General features: G+C 33.8%; 1 protein-coding gene across 1 annotated transcript; it reads right to left on the reverse strand.

Annotated features, from left to right (window-relative positions):
- Positions 1–2,427: 2,427 nt before the first annotated feature.
- Positions 2,428–23,760, reverse strand: LOC130052578 (ryncolin-1-like). The gene is made up of 7 exons (XM_056157947.1): positions 23,688–23,760; positions 13,223–13,331; positions 12,940–13,068; positions 12,460–12,587; positions 7,636–7,732; positions 4,720–4,884; positions 2,428–2,741 (listed from the first exon to the last, which is right to left on the reverse strand). Exons 2-7 carry the CDS (start codon positions 13,308–13,310, stop codon positions 2,491–2,493), a joined length of 858 nt encoding a protein of 285 aa, XP_056013922.1. The 5' UTR covers positions 13,311–13,331; positions 23,688–23,760; the 3' UTR covers positions 2,428–2,490.
- Positions 23,761–25,391: the final 1,631 nt, after the last annotated feature.

The raw sequence follows: 25,391 nt of genomic DNA on the forward strand, positions 1-25,391 counted from the left end.
TGTTGTGATAGAGGTATTTGGATTTCTACAGTACATGTACCTGGGAAAGAAAATGTGGCAGATATTGAATCTAGAAGGTTTAATGAGAATATTGAATGGATGTTATTTCATTTTTAGTACGTAAATTTGGAGAACCAGATATAGAGTTTTTTCTTCTGTGTCAAATAAGCAGTTAGATATGAATACATCATGGAAACCTAATCCAGATGCAGTTTGTATTGATGCATTTAGTATGTCATGGTCAAATAAATAGTGTTATTTGTTTCCACTATTTTCTTTGATCAGTAGATGTGTACAGAAGATAAAATAGAATCATGCAGACTGTCTGATGATTGTTCCTTTATTGCCAACATAGATCTGGTATGCAGGACTACTAGAACTTTTAATAAATTTTCCGTTGATTCTTTCACACAAAAAATATTGTTCATTCAAGGAACGACAAAACGTAATCCCTTACAAGGACAGTTGGTTGCATTCTCTACCCAGAGTTTCGTGCGCTCCTCGCACTACACCTCTGTCAACGGCTTTTTACAGAAATCTTGTAAAATTTTCTAATATCCAGTATTTATGTTTTCGACTAAATATTTAGTCATACTATGAAATGATTTTGGTGCTATTAAATTGATGCTTACTGTAAATTGTTTAAAATCGCCGTTTTCTGATCCTAAATTTGGAACTACTTCGTAATAAGCGTATGAATGTAGGACATCCACATGGTGAAGATTTGAATGTAAACATGGAATCAAAAGTAAGAAAGGCTGTAAAAGGCTGTAAAAATACGATAAAAGAGACAAACAGCTAAATGGTAAATATGTATTTATCAAAGTGCCAGTGGGCTATGAAAAGAGCCTGCTGCAAGGTGAAGATAACGAAAATGGTGAAAACAGTCATCACCTGTTACCAGAACTTTTAAAACGGAAAGGAAACCGAGAATTATTGTTTATATCATGTGATTATATTGTCACGTGATTCCAAGCGTTGACAGAGGTGTATGTGAAGCTTGCGTAACGCGCCCGCTGGTGAGAGAATGAGTTGGTTGAGTTTAGTAGCATCTCATATCTCAGGAGACATTTCGAAAACGAAGGCTTTTCAAGACAAAATCTTACTTGCTTCCGGGAGATATTCAACAAAGAAACAATATGGTACATTTATCCGAAGATGAATATATTTCTGTAGTGAAAGGGTAATTAATTCAATTCAACCAACTGTAAAAGAAATATTGAATTTTTTTTACATATCTATTTGAAAGTTCAATTAATACTGGTAGATCTGCTCTATCATCATATGGGATTCAGTATTCTGGTGTGCCTATTGGATCGCACACTCTAGTTACATGATTTTTATAAGACGTATTCAATTTAAGACCAGGAAAACCAAGATGCTGTGAAACTTGGGATATGTCTGAAGTGCTTACTTTTTTGCTAAAATTGTCTCCTGTGAAATTTATTTCTCTTAAAGAACTAACTTTGAAATTAGTTATGTTCATTGGTTTAACTAGTGCGCAGTCTTTGCATCTGTTAAGTATAAATCATATGTGCAAGGGTAGTAAATCATATACTTATTTTTAAATCTTTGTTGAAACAAAGTAGACCAGGTTATTTGTGTGGACAATTAGAACGTTTTGCTTACCTGTCTGATAGAAGGTTACGTTTTGTTTTGATGTTGAAAGAATATTTAGACACACAAAACATTTAAGAGGCACAGGTACAGATCTATTTATAAGCTATGTCAAGCCTCATAAAACAGTATCTAGAGACACTATAAGTAGGTGAATTAAATTGGTGATGTTAAAATCAGGAACTGATATTACTAAATTTGCATCGCATTGTTAGATCAGCCTCAGTTTCAAGGGCATCTGAAAATTGTATACCAGTCAATAATACTTTAAATGCTGCAGGGTGTTCACATGCACATATTTTTGCTAGGTTTTATAAAAAGAAAACTAGCAAGAAAGACGCAGAACTATACCAACAAGCTGTATTGAATATCTGATTATTTCTCTGTTTTGATTTTAGTGGTGCTCATCATCAGATACAGTGTTATACATGTAATATATATATGATGACAAAAAACATAATTTGATAATGTGTTCAGTAATGATGTTTGACTATTTCTGCATGATAAATGGTGGAAGTCTTTTTTTAGTTTTCTACTTATTGTTTTCTTACAGTGAATTTGAGAATTTACTTTATTCAATGTTTGAGAATTTCTTTGAAGTCTCATATGACGCTTTCAGCTCAGGTAAGCAAAAAGTGAATGACTTGGTAGAATAATATACAAAACATGTATTCTCAATTTAGTGTACAATCTGTATGCAACTAATTACAACTACCCTATATCATAAAGAAAGCTTTAGCTGAAATATCGCCAGATCGGTGTTCACTTCAGTGTATAGAAAGAAACAAAATTAATGTTTTTCTCAGTTCATTTATTTTTTTCAAGCAATGAATATATTATGAATCATCACTTTCATAAATGCTCCTTTCTGTTTCATCTTGGTCTGATCATCATTAGTGTTGATTTCAAGGCTTCGTGTCTTCTTTTCCAAGGATACCAAGTAGGATGTTTAGGATTGACAACTGCAGAAGTGGTGTAGAGACCGTTTAAGTTTGACTGATGACACTTCCTGTACCACCATGCGCCGTGCCAGGCTTTTGCGCAGTTATAATTTCCACCATGTGCGTCATTATCTTGGTCTTTTGTCGTAAATTTCATCCCATTGTGATATTTCAAGCCGTCTCCTGGTATGAGAAAAAATAGAGACTTTTCACTGTTTCTTGCTAGCAATGAAATATACAAAAGACTTAATTAAGCTTAGCGCTCAGGTTGTTGAAACCTAGTATCAGTTTAAACTCAAAATGTTCAAAATAAGTATTTACTATTTCTTTGCCAAGTACCCTGCGATAAAAGTTAATGTTAACGACGTTTCTTAGATACTGGGGTCCTTACTACGGTGGGCGTTGGCAGGATATGAACCTTTATTACTACAACTTTGAGCGCCATCTATAGTTTAAAACTTGTCTATCTTCATCTACAGCTGGTGAATTATTTATGTAGGTGACTATTCCGGAATGGGATGTATACGAAAGCCCAGAAGGCTCATTCGAGATTCGAAATTCAAAATACGAGATTCGAATTTCGAAATTCAACGTCCAAATTAACCAATCAAAATTTAGGTCACAATAGATGGTAGAGGCATATAAACTTAAGATATGAGAAAAAGCTTATTCTCCTAATATGTTTACCAACATTTCTTTTAAAACTATGAAAGTTATGATGCATGCTTAATATGCAGACAAGTCCGTAGAAAGCGGGAAGGGAGGGGCAGGAAACTTGTTTCAGCTGCCACATATTTAACTCTGTATTGTGCGGTAACCAGGTCAAATAATGACGAATACACCTCATAATATACCTAAAATGAAATCGTATATGAAGCCTATTAACCGATGAAAGCCCTCCAACAATTGATTTTAGTTTGATTTTGGGGGAAATTCAAAACATAGTAGTTCTCTTATACGGGTAGAAGGTCAATTTATAAAGCTTGCAAAAAGCGTGAAACGATTAAATATAAATCGAAATAGGGATGGGATAGACAAGGAATCCACACATTTCGGAGAAATTATCGCTGCAAAAAAATCAGAAAGGGGGGTGTTGGTAGTAGTGTCGATACTTCAGGTGCCTATAGAAATATTTTCCCCACCCGCTCCATCTTTTATAGGCGGCGTAAAACCCCACTCAATCAATCAATCAATTTTATAGGCGTCTTTATGTAAACAATGAAGGAAATTCGAGCCATGAATAAATATTTCTCCTCAATCTATGTTGTCTCTTTATATATATTTTTTATGTTTTATCTAAGCTTATTCATAGCAAGCTTGATTTCTAGTTTTAAAAGAAATGTTTCGTTGTATGGTAAACATATTAGAAGAATAAGCTTTCTGTCATATTTTAAGTTTATATGCATCCTCTAACTTTTAATCTATTGTGACCTACATTTTGATTGGCTAATTTGGATGTTGAATTTCGAAATTCGAATCTCGTATTTTGAATTTTGAATCTTGTATTTTGAATTTCGAATTTCGTATTTTGAATTTCGAATCTCGAATGAGCTCTGGGCTTTCGTAGATGTAAAACTTATATGGTACCAATTTTGATGCATCAGATGCGCATTTCGACAAATAATGTCACTTCAGTCATGCTCAACCGAAATCTTTGAAATCCGAAATAACTATGAAGTTTTAGAGCTAAATATAGCCAAAAACAGCGTGCCAAAAAAGTGGAGCCAAATTCGTCCAAGGATAAGAGCTATGCATGAGGGAGATAATCCTTTATTTTGAAATGAATTTCTAAATTTAGTAACAGCAATTAAATATACATCCGTATTTTCAAGCTAGTAACGAAATACTTAGCTACTGGGCTGTAAAGACTCTAGATGTAAGATAAGTAACGAACAAAAACATTTAGTCGGGAGAGTTCTTTATCATTTCAACGTCTAACGTGACGCGGGACCTTATATTGGAATGAAGGCTTCTTTCGAAAGACCCGTGAGTTTCACTTTTATTTTCAGTTGTTTTATAATCTATATTGGATGATATCCCGTTTCATTCCATCAAAGACCTCAAAGAAGTTTGAGGACTTTAGACTGGTATCCCATTTTATAACAATTTCTCTCAAGAGCTAACTGTTATTATAATATTCGTGACTGCATAAGAAACTTACTTGCCGTGCCACTGTAGCCCGACGTCATCAACTTATACTTGCTATTCTCATCGCCAACAATAAATTTGGAATATTTGGCATACCCCTTTTCTCCAGTGAATCTCTGTAGATCAATACGGAGTTGCTGTGTTTTACCATTGGTTAACAAGTGGATGAATTCATTACCTAAATATAAGTTGAAATGTCCTTAATTAGCGGTTTGATTTAATTTGAACTACAATGAGATTACTTGAAGGTATTAAGTAGAGAAAACAATTTTTGTTCAGGTAGGATCAGCATAATACATTCACGAGTTAGTTCGGAATACGTATTGTTGTAAATAATGTAAAATAAAAAATGTAAGAAAAATAAAGCCAGCTATATTACGTAAAGATATGGTTTACTTTTTCACAAATACATAGACTTGTTCATCATAACAAGAGTTCCATGTACCTTAACGGTCACCTGAGTATACACATCATTTACTCTATTGTGTTACCGGTGTGTTTGTCATACTTCTCCATTTTTATATTTGAGCTAGATATACTGTCATACACATTTGATGATTTGGAATTCTTTTATGGGTGAGTAAGTTTTATCACGTCACAGCGAAATGCAATTTCCTATTTACGTTCTAAAAGGACAAATTGATTTAGAGACCTCATTGCTCATACGGGTAATCATGCAAACACTGCTTGTTTGATGTCCACGAATAAATATATTTATTGCACTTTTAAGACATGATCAGGTAAGACCCATCCATGGACCTGAACTCAGGGATAGTAAATTTCCCATTGCTCGTTATAATGATACAGGTTTGTTTTTTGTTTTACTTGGTGTTCAGCAGTACAAAAGATTTTATACTGCATTTGCAATACATTATGTATATGACCAATTTAGCACCACCCTGGTAAATGTAACGGAACACTGTGGTCATGAATGTCACAGTGTTAGTAGAGAGTCCAATGTTCATTCAATGATACATATAAGATATGCATTTTCAATAAATGACAAACTTAGCCCCATCCAAGGACATAGACCCTGAGGTCATGAATTACACAGTATTGGTATGGAGCTCATTGCTCGTTATAATCATACCAACAGCTTGACTGCTTGATGATCAGAATTAAGGAAAAATATTTTCTAAAATTTAATGCATTTTCAATATATGACCAACTTGACTCCACCGTATGACATGACATTAACACAGGGATTATGAATTTCACAGAATTGACACAAGGTTCAATGCTAATAATTATCATGCCAACAGTTTGACTGCTTGATATCCAGAAGTAGGGAGTATTTTTAAGATATAATGCAATATAAATATGTTTGCCGCACCCTGGTGCCAAAACCCCTCTGGGATGATACATGTATCTATAATTGTGGTAAAGGGTACCTGTTCTTTTTAAAGCTATATATGCCATATTCTTTGGATATTTTCGTAGGAATAAAAATCAAATATTTTATATAAAGCTATGCAAATTATGCAATTTAATTCAATCGGATTAAAAAGTAATCCAGCTAATTTCCTATTTAATCGTGTATTCTCCGAGTTGGATAGTGAACGTAACGTTGCACACGGAATTTCGAAAGTAAACAATTGCATGGCGACGTGAAAGCGTGGACTGCCCGCAGGCTGTTGGCGGGACACATTCAGTGATAAGAGACAGCAAGACGAAAAATAGGGTAGAGAGAACCACTTTGAGCAATTGAAGGGGAGTTCAATTTCATGATTAACAGGAATTCTCCATTCAGTACGACTACATACTGTAAACGAAATCTTCATTTCCAATGATGTTTCGCCTAATATTTGTTCGTGCGTTTGCGCACATCCACAATAAACGTCATTCCTTCATAAATGTGCATTAGAAAATCACCATTTTCCTCATACAATAAGTACAACAATACTTCTTTAATAACCGTATATAATTTGTCGAAATTGTCAAATCATATTATTTTCCATAGTTTATCACACTGATAAGATACACGGTCTGCTTTTCAACATAGAACAAAATACTTTTAATCCCGCACATATACCTTTAAATATCCATTTAGTTCTCATTTAGTATCAATAGCATTAAAAGAAGATGGTATACATATGTTTTACGTATAAACACTATATGCTAGGTGTGATCCCGCACTGAAGGCAGAACCTCTAACCCGCTGAACTTGAAATCTTTAATTTTGGTAGCTCCTGGGCCTTCTTTCTGTACATGACTATGCATTTAGGTTTATTCTAAACAGATGTGCGGTTGCAGAGAAGATTTTTGAAAATTCGTCAATTGTTGGCAATTTTTGTCTCTCCCCTCAGGCCTCTCGGGTGCAAAAATCCTGAAATTAACCATCTATGTCCCTCTTCTTCAAAAAATGCTACATACCATTTGATAAGAATTGGAAGGGTTGTTATCAAAAAGTTTAAAATGTTCAATCGCTAACACAAATCACAGGACGGACGACGACGGACGCAGATCATTACCAATAGGTCACTTGAGTGACTCACGGGTGATCTAAAGATATGTATTTGAAGAAGATGGAGAAACGTACAATTATATCTATTGCAGAAAGAATCTAGTGTGAGAAACTAAGAGACCTTTGGTTAGTTAAAATTGTTTAAACATTTACTTAATAAAGACATATCACTATTACTAAGAATTTTACTACATGAATTATTACATCGATTATGTTAAAAACAAGTGTAACATAAATACAAAGAAGAAGAATTATTTGTTATTTGAAGAAGAAAAAACAACTAAAAAGTGAAATTTACTATTGTACGAATATAAGAGGTGAGTATTCTGCAATTTCTTTTCTATTGCGAGAATGATTACTTGGCATTCAGTTGATATTCGTTGTCATTAAAAGGTAATTATTGCTCCCTATATTTGGTATTCCATGAAAATTGCGTTTAACAATCTCTAAAAACATGCATAGCACCTATCCAATAATTTTTGGAAGGATCCCCAAAGCCGTTTTTGTACTCTTTCCATGTTCTGTAGAAGTCAGTGGAACCATCTATCCGTTTTTGTATGACCTACAATAAACAACAGTCACGCAGTGGTTGTATTGAATTCTCATCATCAATAATCCCAATATGTACGTTTTACCACATGCAAATCGATTTTAGGAAAAGCACTCATAAATTGTGTGTTAAACAAAGAATATTTTCAATTGTAGATTTAAATTTGTATATACAATATAGATGAAATAGTATGATGCTCTAATTGGTTTAATGACCCACACTTTGTGATATACAGACCCTGAAACGTGCTACTACACCAGTTACACGGTACGGTTCGGTACGCTTTATGAACGGTACGGTTCGTTTTCTGAACGGTACGGTTCGTTTCTTGAACGGTACGATTCGTTTCTTGCACGGTACAGTACGCTTCTTGAACGGTACGGTTCGCTTCTTGCACGGTACGATTTGCTAAAAATAGCTGCACGCTTTGTGAACGGTTTGCACGTTTTATTAATGAGGTGGGCGTGGCCTGAACGCTTTGACTTCGTATAAATTGTACGTTTCGATAGTTTGTTTTCACTCGATCGGTCTTATTCGGCTCTTTGATTATCGGCTGCAGGATTTGTGGTTGTGTTAGAATGTGCACATGGGGAAATGAGACGTTATTTTTGATTGCTTCGATGGAATAATTCCATATTGATAACGTACATAAAAGTTATGAATAAAAGTTTTTAGAATTTGCTTAAGTCTAAGTCTTAATGGTTGTTATTACGTTTCAATTTGTTTTTCATTTCTCATCAGACATTTATTAATTTACGATTTTATAAAAAGTTGTTACATGAACTGCTCCCCGACATGGGCGTGCGTAAGTGTAAAAACAAAGCGTATTAAGTTTCCGGATATAAATTACAGTGCCTAAATTGGAAAAGTTTTTAAGAAGAAGTGAATTTTGTTTTGAATACACTAAAGTCGCAAATGACACAATGATTATTTTCTGCACTTCACATTTATTGTGATTTATCATCGGCATTATGAAAGATCCAGGATATCTGCACGTGAAGTTTGTACGTCCTTTTTTGTCAGCATTCAGTCATTCATAATTAATAATGTTAGATATCTGTTGCATTTGTCTTTGAATCAAATAAAATTATGATAATACATATATATTCCTATCCTTTATCACGCGAAGTCCGATTTTCATTTCCCTGACTTTATTTTTGATCACTGAAAATCAGCTTCGTGATGTTTGAGGATAATGCTTCGAATAGCCAGCGATAGTCTACGACCTCCTTTCCCATCGGGCGCCATTGTGAAAATAATATACTGTGGCTGAAAAAGTGGGTCACGTGACATAAATTGCACGCTTTCTGCACGGTACGGTACGCTTTCGGGCTTTTGGGGGCGGGGTTTGCATAATATTATCCTGCACGCTTTCTGCACGGTACGGTACGCTTTTTGAACGATACGGTTCGTTTCTTGAACGGGACGGTACGTTTCTTGAACGGTACGGTTCGTTTTTTGCACGGTACTGTACGTTTCTTGAACGGTACGGTTCGTTTCTTGCACGGAACGGTTCGGTTCGTTTTTAATGTGTAGTAGCACGTTTCAGGGTCTGTAACAACAGAAAACTGTTTCAGTTATTCCTTTAAAAGTATTCTGCTTTCCAAACGGTATCGAATGCATTACGAAGAACTTTTAGATTTGTGGTAGTATTCAGTTCGGTATGCTGTCAACATATGCAACATTCATTGTAACAAAAATTACTAGGTTCAGTCTTGTATTCCATCATATTTCTAGTACAAGTTTGCACCCTACATTTCCTACAAATATAATACATAATACTTTTACCATATAACCATAGACCTGTAGAACAGCAAATAAATTCTTTCCTTTTACAATCACCGGGGGGTGGGGGGAGTTATGTTTTAACAGTAATTCTTCGTTCAAATCTTTACTTAATGATATAAGAATCATCATACTTTTCGAGGTCATTGTCATTAATGGGGAGATAAGGTATTACTCCTTCGTTATACTTGACGTTTAGACCAGGCACATATGTTAAAGAAAATATGCGTACCCTCTTTAGTAACCTTTGCAGGCATGTTCACGAAACTTTCCTAAGATATGTCCTAAGATATGTCCTAAGATATAACTTTGTGAAACGGGTTAGGAACATCCTACGATCAACGTCTTAGGATGTATTTCGACGATATCTTAGGAAAATGTTAAGTTAGGGCGCCCTAACTACTTAGGAACATTCTTATTCCTATAGAAATGATATTCGTGACATGATTAAAATCTAGACACATACGCTTAGAGAAAAGCCAGACATGCTTTATTCATATGAATATTCTTAATACAGATACCCTATATTTAGTAGAATTATTTTATAAACTAAGAAATTATAGAATTATTAACTACTTCACATACAATAAAAAAAAATAAACTAATATTGTGATACTTGAACCCATGCAGGGATGTTTCATATATTAATTGATTTATTTATATTAGAATGAGTCCCGCAATGATTTTGTAGAATAGTTTAAAAATCGAACCAATATGCCTTGCCAATTACATGTACTCACATCTAGGACATAGATAAATAATTTAGCAATCGTTTTTCCGACACAAGTCAAACTGGTCTGAATTTGATTTGTGAGTCATGTGGATTAGTGTATCATCATGAGTAAGAAGAGAAACACAAATTGCTCAACTGAAGAAATTTAAGTAATCTATTGGGTTGTCAATGTTTCTAAATATCCTTCCATGGTTTATGTGAGCTCTTTGTATCAATATCAAAATTTATACAAACTTAGGACGATCAAAAGACAAGGGTTATGCTGCCCAAAAGTTAAGATGAACACACGGCGATGCCTTCATTTAGGAAAGCTTTGAGGGACTGATTTAAGACTAAGAAATGTCCTAAGACATACTTAGGATACGTCTTATTCTTAATATAGCTTCATAAATATATCCGCAGTAGTGATGAAGTTTTAAATAGAGGAATGTGTGCTGGTTCCAGCTGACAAAACTGGTAACAATATTGTCTTTGTTTGATATGCTTATTATTATAACAACTCAATTTGGTAATCCAACTTATTCTCAAAGTGACGTTTCAAAAGACGAAATTCTTCAAAATCACGTTTCAGTTTTAAATAATTTAACATTCCAGACAACGACACGAATGAATTTGAATTACAATATGTATAAATTACAAAACTTCACAAAAACTCTTAAAGACATCGATGCATAGCAGGATCCAGTAAAGTTCTACCAAACCCTCACGAAAATATCAACTGCTACGAAGGAGAAACTGTAGACATATTATGCCACAACACATGCGAAAAGTTGTGTAAATCAAATGTGGATTCTCTAAATTCCAAAGATTTTTTTTTAGTAAATTTGAAATCACAAAACTGTCCAAAACCCATCAACATCAAAATATACGACTTTTTAACATTTAACCCTAACATTCGTCATGATAAATTAGGGACATTTGCTACAAACAAAAAATTGGATGCATGGGTTCGTATATTTTTGGTTAATTCTGGTTCTGATTAGTACAAATATTAGATTCTTATAATATTGGGAATTTATATACTTTCTATGCAGATATTCAAAAATTGTGATACAGCCGTATTTTGGCCCTCCCTATCAAACTCTACAAAGCTGTCCACTTGTATTGAACAAAATGGAGATATCTTAGTCAAAAATTAAATTCCATGCACTGAAATTTATTCAGTTTACTTATATAAAAGGATTCATTTTCATCTTTTTTTAAAGTTTGTTTGAAGAAGTGGCCTTAAAGATTATGACTTTTGACATCATAGAGAGCCGAAGCGGCTAAAAGCGAACTCAGAAATGATCAATTATCCAGAAATTTACTTTGTTAAACACCATTTTAACTTTACGAACAAGTACCCTGAATTTGATTTTTAAAAGACAGTATACAGTGGTCTTTGGTGAGAAGGTCTTTCAACAATCTGTTGGAATTTCGATGGACACGAATTGTGACCCTTTATCAGCTGACCAGTTTTCATATTTATTTCCATTCATATGTCGATTCGATATACCCCTGTGAACTCAAAATAAGACAACACGGAGTCTTCTATAGCTGTTTCATATCTTATTGATCACAGTCATTAACGATAAACTAACAACTCAACATATTGATTTAGAATATAGATTATAGTGTACATGTACTACGTTTACCTGATCAAGATAAAAAGTTCACGGCGGATGTAACCGGTCAGTGGGTGATGCTTACTCCTCCTAGACACCTGATACTACCTGTGTTGTTTCCATGAGTCAGTGCTCACCCTAATTTCAATTATGCATTTTTGTTAGATTTATGTATGAGATTGATCACTGTTCATTACCTTCACTTAATGAATTCTCTCTTTGCCAAACCCACCTCTTCATCCATTAAGTAAGTACTTGTACTTGCATAACAACCACACAAGTTATTGCATTTTGAACATAATTGTAAATTTTGAAAAATCATATCACATTGTAATCACCATAAATGTTATTTAAAATTCTGCTGGAGGAATATGACTGTTACTCCTTCACTTCACCCTCATCTTTCATAACTGTTAAATCAATACGTCGGAGTTACCTCCCATTTATAGTATTGATTTGAAAACCCCTCGGACATCGTATTTGTTCACATTGTTACAATGCCGTGAATATTGGTTAAAAGAGATCACTTTCGGGTCATATGGACAATTGTACATCTCTTTAGTCATTATTTGCTAGCTATTGACAATGTTTGGAAACATAAAAAAAATTCTACTTACTGTCCATCCGCCTCCCTCAGTCGTCATGTCACAGAAAACATTTTTCCTCATATTTGACTTAGAGTAGATAGTGTAAATGCCATCATGTCCCTTTATGCTTGGATCTGCTTTCAAAATATCTGCACAACCTAAATTATGTGCAGACAAAAATCTATTATATATATATATATATATATATATATATATATATATATATATATACCCTTTAGTTTAGTAGGTTACACTGTGATCGCAAATAAAAAGATAGATAACACAACCAATATTTTGACTGTGAGTGCGAATCTTACAAGGGTTTTAATTCCCCTACTCACACCCATTGCTTTCTAATGAAATGTCTTTTTCACTACATGAATCAAACTATTATTGTACATATCCTCCACTTTCCATTAAGCTTTGTTCCTGGTGTGGTATTCCATCTTAATTATACCGTCACTTTTACTGTTTGTAAATTTGTTTCGATTTAAGTCCCCTTACACTTACTCTCACATCCCCTCAATTCATATGTAGACAATACATCAAACAGGACACCCACTGGTTTGACATACTTGACGTTTAAAAGCCTCCACAAGGATTCATCGCTTTTCAACAACTTGCAATTGTTTAGCCTAGCTGAAAATAGATTCCATGTCAAATTTCAATGTCTGAACATTATCATTCATCGACAAACCTAGTAACGCTATACATACTCCATTACCAAAACAGTCATCTAAATAATGTGCTTTATAAAATCTCATAAGATGCAAAATAGTTTAAATGTAGTTACCTCGAATATTTGAATCTATCTCATACCCATTGCAGCACACAGCGAGTAAAACTACACAAACCCCTACAGTGCCAAACATCATTTTCATCGTGTGATGATGGAAAAACAGCTAAAAAGAATGATAACACAAAACAATTGATGTAGGGCGTTGTGTAATTTTACAGATTATGAACTAAAGTGAATCTATAGATACTTTGCATGACAATATGCATAACAACATGCAATGAAAATGCGTGTGTGGTATGCGCATAGTTTATGAGGGATATATATGTTAATTAATCAATTATCAGTGCATTTTTCTCTCGTGTTTTTATCTAATTATGATGAAGAATCTTTCAATGTGGGGGTTATGGGTAGAATATTATAAACCACCTAATTCATAATGCAGTTTATGCAGAGGAGAATAAGGACGTTACCAGAAGAAACCAACAAGTCAGCTTACAATTGTACAAGTACTTACAAAGGTTAGTGAAAAACCAGGACCTGCAGGCATGTTTATGAAATTTTCCTAAGATATAACTTTAGCTATGTCTCATGTCTTAAGATATAACTTAGGAAAAACGTTAGGAACATCCTAAGATCAACTTATGTGTCCTAGGATGTATCTGGACGATATCTTAGGAATATCATACGTTAGGACGTCCTAACAACTTAGGAACATTCTTATTCCTTTACATGCATTTACACATATGATATTCGTGACATACTTCCGAGTAAACAATTAAAATCTAGACACATACAGCTAGAGAAAAGACAGGCATTACTTACTTATATGAATATTCTTTTCTTTTTTTTAACATGAATTCAAAATACATTAATACATTACTATGTTATAAACTGTGTCTTTTTATTGTGAATGCAAAACCAAAACTTGTGTGCGATAGTTGAAAAATCGAACCGATTTACCTTGACTTGCATGTACTCATGTCAAGGTTTTTGATAACATAATTGAAGAATCCGACAGAAGTCAAAGCAGTCTGAATTCAATTTGTGAATTGTGTAGATTAGTGTATTATCGTGAGTAAGAAGAGAAACTCATTATTTTTAACTGTAAAAATTAAAGTGATACTTGATGAAGTTGAAAATAAAGCATCGTATTAATGTACTTTCTAACACCTTTACATATACAGCAGAGAAGAGGTGGTCCTACTAAACAGAGTATGCTAGAGTACTTTAGAGTACGCTGGTACAATTTCACAATTTAATGCAATTTTACCGCTGTTCGTAGATGTTTATATTTTAATTCAACCTAATAAATGTATATCTGGAATATATTGCGTTTGTTTTCATTAGTTTGGGGATTATTTCAAGTTGCAGTTTACCGTTTGATCCCGATCTCGATCAAATTTAACTACATATTTACATTATTTAATACGAGGGCATTACATTTAAATTTCCAAGATTACGCCTTTATCTTATGTTTGAAGTATTAAGTCTTTTTATTGTCAATCGAACAGTAAATTCCTTGAAAATAAATCATTGGTATTTGGGTTTAATACTGGTGTAATATGTTACATCGCTCAAATACTTTCTTCAAACAAAATACTAAGAATCGGGATCGAGATGCGTAAATAAATTTAATGTTTTCTAGTCAAAATATCATTAAATAGCAAGTACTTGTGACAAATATTGCAATATTATTTTATAATCATGTATATTTAAGCGTTATACATACAAATAAACACTTAAATTGCATTAGATTTGGAAATTTTACCAACGTACTCTAAGGTACTCTAGCGTACTTTGTTTAGTAGTAACCGAGAAGTGGGCGTGGTAGGGTATTTGTGGGGAAATATATGCTTGTATATTATATTATATTATATGCACACACGAGGAAGAGAGAGAGAGAGAGAGAGAGAGAGAGAGAGAGAGAGAGAGAGAGAGAGAGAGAGAGAGCACAGATTAGGAAGAAATGGCCTTCCTATACTAGTTACAAAACGAAGAAGGCATCCCTGTCCAATAGCGCCGGGAGGCTATGAAAACCACGAAATTCCATTCTTACTTACAATTAAATAATTTAGCGGGTTGTAAATATCTTCATGGTGTCTGAGAGCTCTTTACCTCAATATCATGGATGTCGCCATGTTTATACAAACAAAAATGGATGATCTTAGGACAAGGGTTATGCTGTCCTAAAGTTAGGATGAACTTATGGCGAGGCCTAAATTCAGGAAAGTTTCGAGAACCTGACTTAAGACTAAAAGGTGTCCTAAGACATACCTAGGACACGTATCAGACCTAAGATATAGCTTCGTTATTATGTTTGCTGGTCCTTTCATTTTTCTTTTTTTAAAAACCACAGTCTCTGCTTATTCTTTGATACAAATCATTTGCAACTTTCTTCATACAATCCATTTAAATCTTTGCTGAGACATACAAAGTGAGAAGCAGCTCACATGATTTCCATACGTGTTCATTTTCATTTGAAAATCATGCCGATATCGTGCAATAATCAAACCATAAATCACACATCGTATATCAGGCAAATTTATTCAATGATATTCATGGGAAAATTATGCAATTTCCACGTGTGTTTTGGGTATAATATTCTATATTATTTATAACGACTTTCTGCGATTTTTATATAATGATAGTGCAGTATTCGCATGAAAATATTGCAGTTATATATATATATATATATATATATATATATAGTAATTTAGCTAATAAATAGTCTATGATAAAATCTGCGTAAAATGTAGAGAATATTAGCATTCAATATCCTGAGAAGTTATGGAACGCTAACTTTGCATTGCATAAATTGTGTGCGTCCGAAACATTCTGAGTATGAGCGTTCAATTTTGACGTTACCGTAACGACATAAACAAGCGAAAATGGTAAACGACGGTCCTTCGAATCTGACAGCGCCGGTATTTGATATCATATTCATTTATTTAAACAAAATGTTCTACTGTACCTTAATTATGATGTCCCCATTTAAAAAAACAGTTTGCTTCATGCATTAATGACGGGTTTAATATTGAACAGTTAAGAAATGCATGTTGATATTGCACACCTTCACCTAAGATGCCAATATTGATGAATTTGCTTCTATACGTATATTTCATACGTATCAAATTCATGCAAATTTGATATGTCATATATATATAAAAGCACTAAAGTTCCAACAACACTCGAAACCTAAAGGTGTCGGATCCACAACATGGATAGAACGTCAAATACAAACAAATATACAAAGCACCAAAATGACCAACGACACGAACGAACAACCAGATTGTCAAGTTTTCGGGACGACCCGTCCCTTCTTGAGGACAAACGAAAAGAATTACATAATGTGGCCAAGATCAACAGAGAATAATAACAAAAACTACATAAAAATACATCTAGCACTATAACTACACTAATCTACAAACGTATTTACAACGCAGACTACATGGGGTTTTTTTTTTGGGGGGGGGGGGTCTTTAGGCTTGTCAATCAATGTTAAAAGTGGAGCGACTTAGGACATGCCTTATTCGTCCAACTAGCTGATCCAAAATATCAAAATCAAAATCAAAATAAAAAATTCTACTTTTTTGGATATATATATATATATATATATATATATATATATATATATATATGTGTGTATAGTGTGTGTGTGTGTGTGTGTGTGTGTGTGTGTGTGTGTGTGTGTGTGTGTGTGTGTTCAATCCGACTACAAAAATATGAATATACACGTTATATCCCACTACAATTTTTAACCCCACTACATTTTGTACATGCACCTGTGTAGTGGGATTGAAGACCCTTTGGAATTGATGATATTGAAAATAAAAACTGTGTGGGTGTCCAGTGTGTATCAAATTTTTTCACACATTTTTTTAAGTCCATCATAAAATGGTACACACTTACCCCGATGTTGATGACTTGGAGCATGTGCAAAGGATTGTTTTGGTCAATGATTGCGGAAAAGTATGCACTATTTTATGTTTTGTAAAATATAACATGAATTCAAAATGGTAAAATTGCCTTTATTAAACTTATGTTGATATCCAGTATTATGTTGACACAGTGATAGGGGTGCCTAACGATTAAGTTACACTTTCTAACCCTGGAGTTTGACATTCTCCACTAAGGCGATGACTATTATATCAAATTATTCGTGTCGTCAAGACAAAAAAGAATATATAATCATTTTTTTTTTTCTAATATGTATAATGAAGATTTTCTTCCCAACAAACTGAAAAATTGGTATGACAGAGTTGTCGCCGATTAATCGACATTCTTTCTTGACTCCAATTGTCTTATTTTTATTATTATGGCAATAAATCCTAATTGTTGTACTAAATTGTTTGTCTCAATGAGAAATAAAATGGTATCAACTATTTAGGCTTAAAGATCACTTTTTGTTTACGTCTTTGTTATCAAAAATCAGTGTTTTGGTCAAAATATTTATTATTCAAGGTACAAAATTCTGATTATATATTTCTCTCCTCGTCTCGAAAAGGCAAACACATTCATACATAGGTATTTGAAATATGACCAAAAATAAAGATTCAGTACATGATTTTGCCCTTTCGATTAAAAACAACAACATTTTCAGCGATAATTGTTATAATCATACACCTTTTGAAAAACGACCTATACCATTTTCTTTTTCTCGACGAGACCAAAAAAATGGTGCAATTGGATTTTTAAGCATATAAATTAAAAAAATTATTCCTAAAAAACTGTCAAAATTTGGACTTTGACATTTTTCGGCGAGTAATTAAAATCTACTTTTCGGCTCTGATTTTCTCTAATATCTATTACGATATATTAATGTTTTTATACCAAAATGTTTGTTTCCATAGATAAACAAAATGGCACTAAGAACAAAGTTAGAGGTAGAATTGTTTTTATCCCAAAACTTCAAACGTACTTTGCCACTACATATACCATAAGTGGTGAAATCAAATGTGGATTCTAAACAATTTTAAAGAACTTTCAGTAAACTTGAAATCGTAAAGCTTTTCTCAAATCAACAACATCAAAACGTATAACTTTTGAAAACTTTACACGACCATTCCTCACGATAAATTAAGAATTAGACTTTTTGACATCATAGACAGTTGCTTCTTCAAGAAAAATGGAAAACTGAAATATTCATATCTAGTGGTCACTCATCCAAAAAATTACTTTGTTAAACACCACTATGATTCCAAGAAAAAGCACTCTGAAATTGAATATAAAAATATACTGCTGGAGTTCCTCATTGACAGTATGATAGGTGAAAATAACGAACAGTTATCAATCTCATCACTCCCATAAGCAATACAATATAGATAGTTGGACAAACACGGACCCCTGGACACATCAGAGGTGGGATCAGGTGCCTAGGAGGAGTAAGCATCCCCCGTCGACCGGTCACATCCACGGGGAGCCCTATATCCTGATCAGGTAAACGGAGTTATCCGTAGTCAAAATCAGTGTTAAGTATCTTCGTAGTCTTTGGTGATCAGGTCTTCCAACAGTCTGTTGGAAATCCCATGGATACCAATTGTGCTCCTTTGTTAGCTGGCCTGTTTTATGTTCTTATGAAGCAGAGTTTATTCAAAAACTTCTACGTGAGAAGAAAAAAATTCTTGCTGTGGCTTTCAATGCAACATTTAGATATATCAACAACGTTTTATCTACCAATGATAATTTTCATTCATGTGTCGATTCGATTTATCCTTGTGAACTCGAAATAAACGACACCACAGAGTCGTCCATTTCTACTTCATACTTAGATATTTCATTGAAAGTAGATATTAACGGCAAACTAACAACTCAATTTTATGATAAACGGGATGATTACAGCTTCTCCATCGTCAACTTCCCATATTTATGTAGCAATATTCCATTATCACTTACATATTGTGTTTTTAAATCAAGGCAGGCTACTGCCAATCAAGTTCATGGTGGAGGGGTTTCAACACTCTTGTTTAAAGTCAGCATTTCGCAAATTCTATGGTCGTTATAATGTCGAGACAACCTATCATTGGGTCAAATGCTGTCTGACGTGTGTCATATAGATTGTTAGGCCGTTTTTATCACACTGGTTTCGACTACGGATAACATCAGTTTGCCTGATGAATATATACACGGTGGGTGTGGCCGGTCGATAGGAGAAGATTATTCCTCATGGGCATCTGATCCCACCTTTCGTGTATCCAGGGGTCCGTGTTTGCCCAACTCTATATTTTGTATTGCCTATATAAGTTGAGATTGATCACTGTTCGTTATCTTCACTTTTTATTTGTAAAAATAACGTTGTTTGGAATAAACTGTTTGAAGTAAACCATGTCTTATTTTTGTATTTGTGTTCAATAATGTACGGAAGCCGATAAATGCCAGGGTATATAATTAATATTCATTTAACTGGCGGCCGAAGGATGAATTAATTGGTGATCACCACTTAATTCATATGGCGGTGTTATATAGTGAGATTTCCCCCATAGTGAGACTTCCCCCGGAAGGATGACTATATAGTGAGACCCTTCCCCCGGAAGATTGGTTATATAGTGATATTTACCCCGGAAGTCTGGTTATATAGCGAGCCTTCTTCCGGGAAAGTTTCACTATACAGCCAGTCTTCCCCATTTATAGTGAAGCTTCCTCCTTTACTTAAGTATCCGGAATAGTATTAGTAGTCCTTTTCGCCATATTTTATATGTGTTTATTGAAATACACCCACGGTTTCTCTTATGCACTTTTTAAATTAAGTTTACTAAAACATAATATCCGGAAATTAGGTACCTTTAAAATGACCAATTTTTATATCAATCAATACTATGGCTTCCCGGCTATTGCACGAGGTTGTGGTAACAATGAATATTTTCAAATCTTAATTTGCCAATGACTCTTGATATCCGAAGGACAACATCACTTTACAGAAAAAATGACCGTCGTGATAAGAGGTGCGTTAACATTTCTCCTCATATTTTGGAATTTTGTATTGCTTGTAGGAGTTATGAGATTGATCACTGTTCGTTATCTTCACCTTGCATGCAATTCAGAATTGTTTTAATTGTACAGGAAATGGACTGTGGTTTTAATTTTGGAGATGGTTTTCAATGGCCTGTTTTAACACAAAAATTCTTTGCTATAAAAAAACTTAAGTAGATATTTCGACTGTACAAAACACAGAAAAAAGCTCATCCAAGTATCGAGGCGAAGCGAGTACAAATCAGCTATTCACGGTTTTGTGCCTCTTGCTTTCGAATGATATTCAATTAAATACTGGACCTACTGTTACCTACACATGTACAGGTTGTGTGAATAATACCACGTCGGATGTTAAGCTTAATAGCAATCAAAATATTGAATGCATTTGTGATTCGTGTATCAACGACATAGATGAAAACTTCTACAACACCGAAAAAGTGGAAGAAAGTTATATTAATCGCCCTAAAGGTACAAAATTTGCACATGTGAATCTATATGATTTAATGAATAAACTGGACTAAATCAGAACTTTACTGAAAGATGGAATTTACCATATTCTGGCAATCTCTGAAAGTAAACTAGATTCAAATATCACGGATTCTGAAACACAGGTAAATGGATACTACATTGTACGCAGAGATCGCAATAGACATGGTGAAGGGATCATAATGTACATTTAAGAGAAATGGGCAATTAAAAACGTATGCAAGTGTGAAATGTTTGAAATGCTTACTGTGGATATTAGATTAATGAACTCTCCGACAATAAATACTGGGGTTGTGTATCGACCACCGGATTCAAACACCCAATGGTTAGAACATTTTGAGGAGTATATCAAAGATATAACGAATAGTTGTCACAAACGTGTAATAATGGGTGACTTCAATTTTGACCAACTGAAAACATGAAATTTTAAACAATCCATGGAAACTTTTGGCTTAGAGCAAGCTATTACGAAACCCACCCGAATAACAAAAGATTCAAGCACACTCATCGATCACACTACGTAAACGTGCTTGAAGTTTACAGCTCATGTGGTGTAGTGCCAATAGGTCTGAGTGATCATCACCTGGTATATGTCGTCCGAAAGAAAAATAAGCGTGACACACAAAGTGATCATATATATGAGAAATGCAGAGATCAGAAGAAATTTGACGAAAATGATTTTCTCAGGGATCTGCGGGGTGTTGAATGGAATAACAATTAATCTTTTAACAACGTAAATCAAATGTGGTCAACATTTAAGAAGCTTTTTATGAAAATAGTTGACAAGCATATGCCAGTCAAAAAGCGCCGTATCAGGACCGATTGCAAAAAATGGATTAACGACGACGTTCTATCTGAAATTCGTCAAAGGGATTATCTCCATCGGAAGACTCTAAGATCCCGCCACGAATCGGACTGGGCCTTATATCGATCAGCAAGGAACCGCGTTGTAAAATAAAGCAATTTCTACCATCTAAATATGCAGGCGCATCAGCATCCTACCTAGAAATTGATGGCGAAGTAATTTCAGACTCCTATAAAATTTCAAATTCCTTCAATGATTTCTTTTGTGGCATGGGTCATATATTTGCGACAAATTTTTATGATTAGCTCCCGAAAATTGAACTAATGCCGAAAGGCTCATTTACAATTCCAAATGTAGAATTTTTAAAGAAAGAATTTAAAAGCATGTCAACTTCAAAAGCTACAGGTATGGATGAAAGTTCTGTAAAATTACTGAAAGTGAGTATTGATGTTGTAGCTGACATATTGTGTTTCATCATGAATTTCTCTATACAGGAGGGTGACGTTGTAAATGAATAGAAAAAAGCTAGAGTTACCCCGCTTTTCAAATCTGGGGATAATTTTCATGTTAATAATTATAGACCGGTACATGTATCTGTTTTACCTATCATAAGTAAAATTATGGAAAGACACGTTTTTCACACTTTTTACGAATATTTGATCGCAAATAGTCTTTTAACAGAGCATCAATCAGGTTTCAGACCAAAACATTGACAAATGGCTTGAGAACATTGATAAAGGGAAACTCACAAGTGTACTCTTTATTGATTTAAGCAAAGCATTTGATACAGTTAATCATGATGTATTGATGCACAAACTTTTATCTTATGGTATCTGTGAAAAAACATTTAAATGGTTTCATTCTTATCTATATGATCGCAATGTGTCAAATGGAAAGGGACCATCTCAAAGGAAAAAGATGTTATCATCGGTGTCCCTCAGGGTTCTATATTGGGTCCTATGTTTTTTATTCTGTTTGTAAATGACTACCCAACATGTCTCAAACACTCTACAGTCAATATATATATAGATGATCCCACGTAAGATGTTTCTGATAAATCTTTAGATGTGATTGGAAACAAATTATAGGATGATCTTATAAATTCTATGGAATGGATGCATAAGAACAAATTGACAATAAATTTAAAGAAAACACAATGTATTTTAATAGGAACGTCACAGAAAGTATCGAAATGTAGAAACCTTTGCATTAATGTTGGTGATTTTTTTTATAGAAAATGTTAAATGTGCCAAACGTTTAGGTGTTTACATCGATGAATGTCTTACGTGGTCTTATCACACAGATGCGTATGTAAAAACCTTAGTCAGAAACTAGGTGTTTTAAGGAAATTGAGTACTTTTATGTCAAAGGAGGCACTACTCAAAATTTACAATACTATTGTTTTTCCTCATTTTAATTATTATTGTACAATATGGCAGGATACAAAGAACAAGACAAATATTGATAGGCTTTTTAAATTACAAAAGAGGGCAGCAAGGTTAATTTTACATATCAAGGTATCTCATTCAATATCAAATTCTTGCATGCTATCAAATTTGAGATGGATGCCTTTGATTGAATATTTTATTTATCGAAATATTATTCTTATGTTTAAAATTTTACATCATACGACTCCAGAGTATTTGCATGTTTTTAGATTTGTGAATGAGGTAAACACAAGAAATACAAGACAGAGCTCTACTAATTTTATTTATGTTACAAGAGCCAAAACAGAATAGTTTAGAAGATCTTTTATCATTTCAGCAGCAATTTCATGGAACTCATTACCAGATTGTATAAGAAAATGCACAACTACCACATCTTTTAAATCAGCCTAACTAAAACATTATTTTGATCCTCAATGATACTCGTGTGTTTATTGTCTCTTTTCATTTAGTTCTTATCTGTATGTATATAAATTGTGATATTTCCATGCGTTGTGATATATGTTCTCGATGTATATATATGTTATAGACAGGACCACAATATAAACTAGTTTATATAACTAATTGTGCAATCCTGTATAGATAAAGGATATTATTATTACTTTGAAGTGTCACAATATAGCCAATCTATATGATCATAAGTTAGTTAAAGGAATTACAGTAGAATTTGATATTCGCTAGAGAACATATGACATTCTAACTCAGAAGTCAACATAATTGAAACATATCGAAGAAATGTTTCTACGTACGCACATAAAATATTGTATTGAATATATTGTTTTTACGAATCCTATAGTGTATTTACAGTTGTACTTACCACCACAGCTTCAGGGTACTACAAAGTAAGGTTCAGAATAGATCAGAATCCCCACATATTATATACCATCTCGTATCCACATCTGGCGAGGAATTACTTACAAATATCGATACTTGATTTTGTCTATGCGACTTCAGTATCTGTTACATTTGTAAAGAACAATTGTTCACATTCAAAACCCAAATATTCAAATTTATAAAACTACATTTTAAAAACAATGCATCATGTTATGGATCAGAAAACCCACATATTATAAACTCTTCCGTATCGCCATCTGGTTTGAAATTCCATAGATGTTATCAATATCTAAATTGATTTATCCGTCATCAGAATGAGTTACATATCTAAAGAACAATTAGTAGCAAAAGGAGATATTGAAATTTATTAACTGCATTGTAAAAATATTGCTTATTGTTATAGATTAGAATGCCCAAATATCAAATAACATCCCACATCTGATGCAAAATTACAGTAACATTATCGAGTCACGCACTGAGTCAAGTGCTGATCATTGGATTAGAACGTTAGGTACTGCATTTCTATATGAATGCAATGATAAAGTAGAAAATGTGATAAATCTTACAAATTCACATTCAAGATTAAAATTGTTTAGAATTGCCAGAAATAATATAACAGTCTGTATTAACTAACGGGATGGGAATTCATAGCAAGAAATAGAGAAATGACTGCGAAAATTACCGTGGTAGAAGGGGGTAACTCACTGTAGATCGCTGTATGTTGTACAACAAAAGTAGCGATATGACCTATAAAAGCAATGGACAACATGTACTTGTATATATACTTTTGTAGTTTTTATTAGCACTTGGAATGAACTTTCAAATGTTGGCGGATATTCGTCTCAAATCAACCCATTTAACAAGTGATAGAGCCAAAGATTCGTACTAAGGTCATGTGGGAAATGAATTGGTACTCATTTCCTATATAAGCAAAATGCGTTGTTTCTTTTCATGGATACCCTCTAAAGTTTGGCATGCGAAATATTTATTTGACGAGGGACACATTTTCAAATCCCTTTCAATTTGTACATAAAATAGGACAAGCTCGTTATGTGAATTGAGACTTCTTTCTACTGTCTTTTACTGATTAAGTAGAAAAAATGTATTATAATATGGAATATATTAAATGCTTATCTTAAAATAGATACAGTGTATAGAATGGAAACATATCTCGATTGGCATAATTCATGAGCATAGTAGAAAGAGAATATTATGAATGCACCCACATATTTTTTCTCATATAGCAAACATGTTATATAAGTATAAGATGTATTGTGCGCTATATTCACTTGATGAAATATGTTACTGTAACATGTACTGTTTTGTCTCTGCTGAGAATCTAACCCCTCTGGCTCTACCAATCGAGCTAAACTGTTAACATACTAGCCAGAGCCAGTAAGAACGTCATTATATGTATATTGCACTACCACATTGTCCCTCGATCGATCGATCGATCGATCGATCGAGAGAGAGAGAGAGAGAGAGAGAGAGAGAGAGAGAGGTCCCGACTCTTCTAGAGTGTCAGAGCCAGTGCCTGTGGGACGAAGTTTTGGGGCAATCACTTACACCCGCCAGAGATCACCTGGAACCCACGTTAGGGACAAAATATAACAATCAAGTATATTCTTCTGCTGAGCATTGAACCCGAAACCTCTGGTACGACAGTTTAGTGTTCTACCGATAAAGG

This window comes from Ostrea edulis, chromosome 3, assembly GCF_947568905.1.
Source record: "Ostrea edulis chromosome 3, xbOstEdul1.1, whole genome shotgun sequence".
Classification (NCBI taxonomy): Eukaryota; Metazoa; Mollusca; class Bivalvia; order Ostreida; family Ostreidae; genus Ostrea; species Ostrea edulis.